The sequence below is a fragment of the Rhagoletis pomonella genome, unplaced genomic scaffold (genome assembly GCF_013731165.1).
Source record: "Rhagoletis pomonella isolate Grant_MI unplaced genomic scaffold, Rhpom_1.0 Rhpom_scaffold_02575, whole genome shotgun sequence".
NCBI classification, from domain to species: domain Eukaryota; kingdom Metazoa; phylum Arthropoda; class Insecta; order Diptera; family Tephritidae; genus Rhagoletis; species Rhagoletis pomonella.
The window spans coordinates 10,464-17,233 of NW_023461129.1; the positions used below are offsets into that span (position 1 = coordinate 10,464).

The following is a 6,770-nucleotide window of genomic DNA, read 5'->3' on the forward strand; positions in this document are numbered from 1 at the left end:
AAATCGGTTTGTATGGGAGGTGCCACGCCCCCTTTTCCAATAACCACCATTTTTCTCCATGAGTATGCGATTGGTTTGATATATCTCCATGCCAAGTTAGAGTACTCTACCATGAACACTTCCAGAGATATGTAGTATGAAAAAATCGGTTTGTATGGGAGGTGCCACGCCCCTTTTTCCAATAACCACAATTTTTCTCCATGAGTATGCCATTGGTTTGATATATCACCATACCAAGTAAGAGTACTCTACCGTGAACACTTCCAGAGATATGCAGTATGAAATATTCGGTTTGTATGGGAGGTGCCACGCCCCCTGAACCTAGCGATATGAAATATACTTTACATCCGATTCTCATACCTACCAAATATACACAAAAAATTTCATAAAGATCGGTCCAGCCGTTTCGGAGGAGTTCGACCACTAACACCGTGACACGAGATTTTTATATATTAGGCATTGAAATGTCAAAAAATGTATGCCATTTAAAATAATGCGCAAATGAACTTAATGACTATTTTTTAATGTAATGACACGATTTTTTTTTTTTAAATATGTAAATATTTTTTAAAGCTGCTTTATTTTTTATGAATAAAGCTATTAGAATATAAATAACGTAAAGATATAATTCTGCGCAACGACTTGGCGCATGGTCAGGCAAAGCATGCATGTATGTACATCAATTAAATTTACTTCTTTTTGCCAACTGCTGCTACCACCCGCTTAGCTCTTGCTGGAGTGGCTGTTTTATCAGCAGATTTAGTGGGTGCTGCCGCAGCTTTCGCAGCTTGTTGAATTTTTTCAGGAGAATCCAATTTCTCTTCTTCCACAGCAGTCAGTTCAGCATTACTAATAGAAGGTTTGACATCCGCATCTGCATTAACATCTCCATCACCATCCACCACCATGCCATCGGTTGGTTCCGGTGATGGCGTTGCACGCACTGTATCCGGATCATCATCCTCAACAGCATGCTCTGTTGATTGGCTCTCATCCTCAATCACAGCTAAATGATAGAGCGCTTTCTCTTCATCCGAAATCGGTACTGGCGCGTTCGAGAGCGGATCAACTCCATTCAATGACTTAGGGAATGCAATAACATCACGCATTGTGCGAGCGCGACAAATGATCGCAATTAGACGATCGAGTCCAAGTGCAATGCCGCCATGCGGTGGACAACCAGACTCCAGAGCGCTCAACAAATGACCCAAATGCTCATGCGGTATTTTCAGTATGTGCACGAGCACAAAATGTTGCATATCGCGATCGTGTATACGTATCGAACCGCCGCCAACCTCCTGCCCGTTGAGTACCAAATCGTAGGCTTGTGAACGCACCTCTTCAAGTTCATTTTCCTTGGCGTTCATGAATTTTTGCATATCATCAGGATGTGGCGCTGTGAATGGATGGTGCACGCTCTCCAATTCATTCGTTTCCGGATTGCGCTCAAACATGGGAAAATCTACCACCCAACAGAATTTATTTTCCCTCTTCTCACGCTTTGTATTCTCCAATTGGAAGGCATGGTATTCGAGGCGTATGCGACCCATAAGCGCACGCTGCGAAAATGGGTTAAGGTGAATTAGGCTGCATTCCAAAACGTCAAAATACAAATCATCAGTCTCTTTTATTTCTAAACCGCACTAGGAGAAAAAGTCCAACTTGCGCAAACTAGTTGAAAATTAGCATCTAAACATGGTTGCGAACATTTGGCATTACAATCTGATGAGGTTTAGAAATGAAAGAGACTGATGCTTTGTATTTTGACGTTTTGGAATGCACCCTTAATTATCCAATTGAAATGTGGTGTGGTAAAGCACACCCAAGCCATACATACCACTGCGCGCATTTCGCCTATGCCAAGAAATATTAAATCGTTTTCTTCCAAAACAAATTTCTCAATCAGCTCATGTGCCACATCATTGGTCAGGAAATTTGTTAAACGTTCTAGCACATCTTTGTATTCCTGTAGTGGGAGAAGAGTGGTGGGTCAAATAGATTAGTGCATTAAGAAAAGATTATCGACCGGCTCAATAACTTACCATAAATTTGCGCACAAATAGTGAGCAGCTGAATTCCTTGCTGAGACTCTCGTAACGTTTACGCGTAGCATTGTTCCAAACAGCATCAGTGCCACGCACAACAATAGCATAGGCGGCTAGGTCATTGTACTTCTGGGCAAAGGTCTCGTTTTTCTGAATAATTTCGGTGACATTGGTCATCTAGAATTTCGAATACTAATTGCATAAATTCTGCTTTGTTGAAACCAAAAATGCATTTTCACAACTCACAGTGAAACCAAAGCGTGTATCAGGCTTATCGGTACCATACTTTTCCATGGCCTCCTCGTAGGTGATGCGCCGGAAAGGCGTCTGTATAGGTGGAAATTGCTTTGGCCACGAATAGCGAAACACCTCCTCGATCAGCTGCATGACATCTTCGCGCGTTGTAAAGGACAATTCAATATCGAGCTGTGTAAATTCTGGCTGACGATCAGGACGTGTGGCCTCGTCGCGATAGCAACGTGCAACTTGGAAGTAGCGATCTATTGCCCCAGCCATTAACATTTGCTTAAATTGCTGTGGACTTTGCACCAATGAATAGAAGTGACCGGGCTTGCGTGTGGGCACAACAAATTCCTGTGCCCCACCAGGAGTGCGACGGAATAATGTAGGCGTCTCGACTTCAACAAAACCCAAATAGTTAATAAGATATTCACGCATACGCATAATCACAGCGGAACGCGTGCGTAAATTATTTTGCATATCGGTGAATCTGTAGGTAGTAATAAATAAAAAGAAACTTGATACATTGTTTGTGTAAATATACGCCGCTTCACATTTACCTCAAATCCAGGTAACGATGTGTCAGACGCAAACGCTCGCCAGCACGATTGTAACGCCGCACCTCAAATGGCAAATTTTTCTTAGCTGCATTGAGCACCTCCACCGTTTCTGCCTCAATTTCAATATGACCAGTTTTCATGTTATTATTTATGGTGGAAGCGGGTCGCGGTATAACCGTACCTTCAACACGTATAATTGACTCTAATGAAAAACCTTCAGCATAATTTTCCACGCCTTTGGCTTTAGCCGTGATCAACACTTGCGTTTGCCCATAACCGTCACGCAGTATGAAGAATTTACCCATACGTTGGAATTCCAGCCAACCACAGATGGTCACTTTCTCATTAATATTATCTATGCTTAATTCACCGCAAGTGTGCGTGCGCCCAGCAAATTTGTTCAAATTGGCAATTTTTGCTTTTTCAACTTTGCCGACAGCACCAACAGCGGCATTCCCATTTTTGGAAGTAGCATCAGACTCCAAGTCATCGATCGACAATTTCTGCACCTTCTCTTTGTTTTTAATGGGTCCATCATAGGGATCGTCAGGATTCAAGATCTTAACACTATCGACCATAACTTCTACCTCGCCGGTGTCATATTTCTAAATTACAATATTGGTTATGAATCACTATTTTCAACAAAATCAGACATACCAAATTGATGTTGGCGCGCGGTCTGCCCAAAACTTTGCCGGTGACTTGTATTACCGTGCCCTCTGGTGCTGAGAGGCAAGTTTCTTGCATCTGCAAAACAAAAAAAAATTGAGCTTAATGTATCAAATAAATAAATAGAAGCGAATAGCATACCGCTTGCTCTTCCACCATAATTTGCGTCTGTCCATAACCATCTTTCAATTGTAAAAATTTGCAAGTTTTTGATGGTGGTATCCAGCCTACAAGCGTCACAGTCTTTCCAATATCCTCGCGCCGCAAGTCATTACAACTGATATCACGGTTCTCAAAATACTTTAAAATATTTTCACTTTCTGCAAAGTAAAAATATTGTATTATTTCCAGAGAAAAACCACGCTCACTATCAGTATTTCTTACTAGCTATCTTGTATTCAGTGCTTGTGATGCCGCAGTTATTTTGTTTCGCCATGGTACTGTAAGTGCGCTTGTTGCCCATACCCTTGCCACCACTTGGAAAGTCAATATTCATGATCTCTTGCACTTCCACTTCGATATCGCCTGTGGGCATAGTCTGATTGCATGAATTCTTTGGACGTCGATTTACCACACCCACTATGGTTAACATGGTGTTTTCGGGCATATTCTGCATGCGACGTGCTACACGTGGATACTGTGTGATCAAAAAAAGCAAACAAAAAATGTATATAAGTTAGTTTTTCATATGCTCCACTCTACCTTATCCTCCAAAATGACCAGTTGCGATGCACCACCACTGCGATCACGTAATTCAACAAAACGAGCAACGCGCTTTTTGATTAGACGTCCAGTTAACTCGACCAGCATGCCACAGTGATTGCCCCGCAACTCGCCGCATGTCATGCGTGCAGGTGGAGGGGGCGGCGGATTCATATTAAAATTACTCGCCATTGCACTCATTAGCTGCATTAAGTCATTTGGCCCTGGACCTGGAAAAATTAAAGTTTTATTAGGAGTCATTAAAACATTACGTCATAGCTTCACAAACCATTGTAGGGACTTATATTGTTAGAGCCACCATAGCCATTGTAACCGCCAGGGTAGTTGCCATTGTAACCACCACTTCCACCGCCGCCACCGTAACCTATATTTCCCCCATAACTGCCACCTCCATAACCACCGCCACCGCCGCCACCATACCCACCACCACCACCTCCATAGCGACCGCCGCCTCCTCCGCCACCACCACGATTACGTCCACTCATTATCTGAAATAAACGTGGAAATGACGTTAGCTCAGGTAAGAATTTTCAGGAACTGACGAATGTTTAATTTTTTTGTGTTCGACGCCCATCTGCCTCGCACTCCACATTTTTAACCAAAACCACGCTCACAATTGCTGTACTTACGTGATTTGCCGGTGCTGCTGCTGTTAGCCCTTCACAATTCCCCACTTGTACAAGTGCAGTTGACTTCGATGCTAAAGTCTCGAGTGCTCTAAATCTGCTTAATTGAACGATATGTTGACTGCGCCACAAATTTCTGGAAATTAGAAGCATTTTTCTTATACAAAATTATGTATTTGTTCAATATTTAAGTTCCCCTAATCACATGGGGAGTAATTGAAAAACCAGCCAGCGATAAAGGTGTCTCCCCCTCGTAACCACTAGCTAAGCAATTGCTCACAGCTGGGAGCAATATGATGAAAAAACGCTGCAAAAGGGGAGCGAAAACCGCGCAGAATGGCATAGGCCGCATTGCTGCCGCTGCCGGCACTGCTAGCAACGGAAGCATCTGAAAAAAAAAACACACCTAATTAAAAATGCTGCCAGTATTTATTTGCAAATTCTTCTCGCGCGATGTTAACACTTTCACTATATTTGTATGATCTTTTTACAATCGCTTATATTAAAAATTAATATGAATTTATAGAGGAAAAGCAATAAATTCAGCAATATGTATCCGGATAAATTCGTTGACAAGAGCGAACGCTGAAAATTTGCACACACAACCAGTGTTGCCGTTTTGGTACTTTTAACCAATTTTGGTTATTTTTTTCTTGCCTGTGAAGTTGTTAAGATCTTTCCCGTTTTGGTTATTTTTTAATATTTACTGTAGTTTTTAATTGACACCTGTCGATGTATGTACAATAAAAAAGGTATTTGGTTATTCTTTTTCCATTACTGCTTACTTTACTAATTTAAGTTAGCCTACTTTATTAATTAAGATAGTTCAATACGACCAATTTTTCATTGTTTAGCTTACATTTCTGCTGTGCTAATTCGCAACTTTTTGCTGCTGAAATTTTTAACATTATTTTATTATTATTTATTAGACGCCTTATGCTGGATTTCCACTAGGCATTCAATGGCAAAAATGACAAATGACAAAGTCGGGCATTAAAAAATAATCGTGTCATTACATTAAAAACATAGTCATTGGCTGCATTTCTTTATTCATTCTGAACGTTTGGAATAAACTTTTTTGTTTACTTATTCCTTAGAACGTTCCTGATTATATGTTGACGTATATCTCAAACGCATTCTGTATATTCCGGCTGTGAAATGGGATTATCCGGAATGTATAAAGAAACGCAGCCATAAAGTTCATTTCCACATGGCATTTTTTTAATTGGCATACATTTTTTGTCATTTCAATGCCTAGTGGAAATTCGGCATTAGTAATAAAATTAGAACAAAAAAATTCTTCAAAACCGTCAGGCCGGGTTGAAAATTTTCATTCACCTCATAGTTAACAAAAATTTAAAATCCGTAGTACTTTTCTACCAAGTCTCAAATGTCGTTTGCTCAAAAAAGGTTATGAAATGCGTTTTATTTAAATCGTTTAGAAAATGAGTCATTTATGTTACCATTTTATGTGGAATTATTCAATAAATTTCGTTTTACACTATACTTTTTGAAACTATTTGAAGTTAATTACTTTGTGTTTCTTAAAAGCAACCCTGCGTGCTTGTAAGGCGTGTGTACCAATAATTTCATCCCTAGCATATTCATCCCCGAGGAAGGCAGTCGCCAAATTCACCGAAGGTTGTTTACTGGTTATATTGTGGCGAATACTGCGGCAACACAAAGCGAACAACGAGAAATTGGCAGAATGTTCGAGGAATGACGTAGAATGTTCCACAAAGAGAAACGTCAAGTTGGATGAACACTGCGAACAGCGAGAGAAAGAGAATGAGCGATAAACTTCAGAATGTTCTAGAGTTGCCATAAGTGCCAGCGCAGGTATATAAGGGCGCCGCCACAGCGGAATTGAGTTAGTTACGGAGTTACAAGTCAGCAAGCTACAAGTA

At 40.8% G+C, this 6,770-nt stretch overlaps 1 protein-coding gene across 3 annotated transcripts; it reads right to left on the bottom strand.

The window, feature by feature from the left end:
• Positions 1-758: 758 nt before the first annotated feature.
• Positions 759-5,516, bottom strand: LOC118753526 (aspartate--tRNA ligase, mitochondrial-like; the record flags this gene model as incomplete). Of its 3 annotated transcripts, none has more annotated exon segments than XM_036488403.1 (12): positions 759-1,559; positions 1,838-1,966; positions 2,043-2,222; positions 2,292-2,775; positions 2,846-3,450; positions 3,503-3,592; positions 3,656-3,834; positions 3,899-4,151; positions 4,217-4,446; positions 4,506-4,725; positions 4,867-4,999; positions 5,270-5,515. In XM_036488403.1, coding segments are annotated over 10 exon segments (3,168 nt in total), but the record flags the coding sequence as incomplete, so codon positions are not given.
• Positions 5,517-6,770: the final 1,254 nt, after the last annotated feature.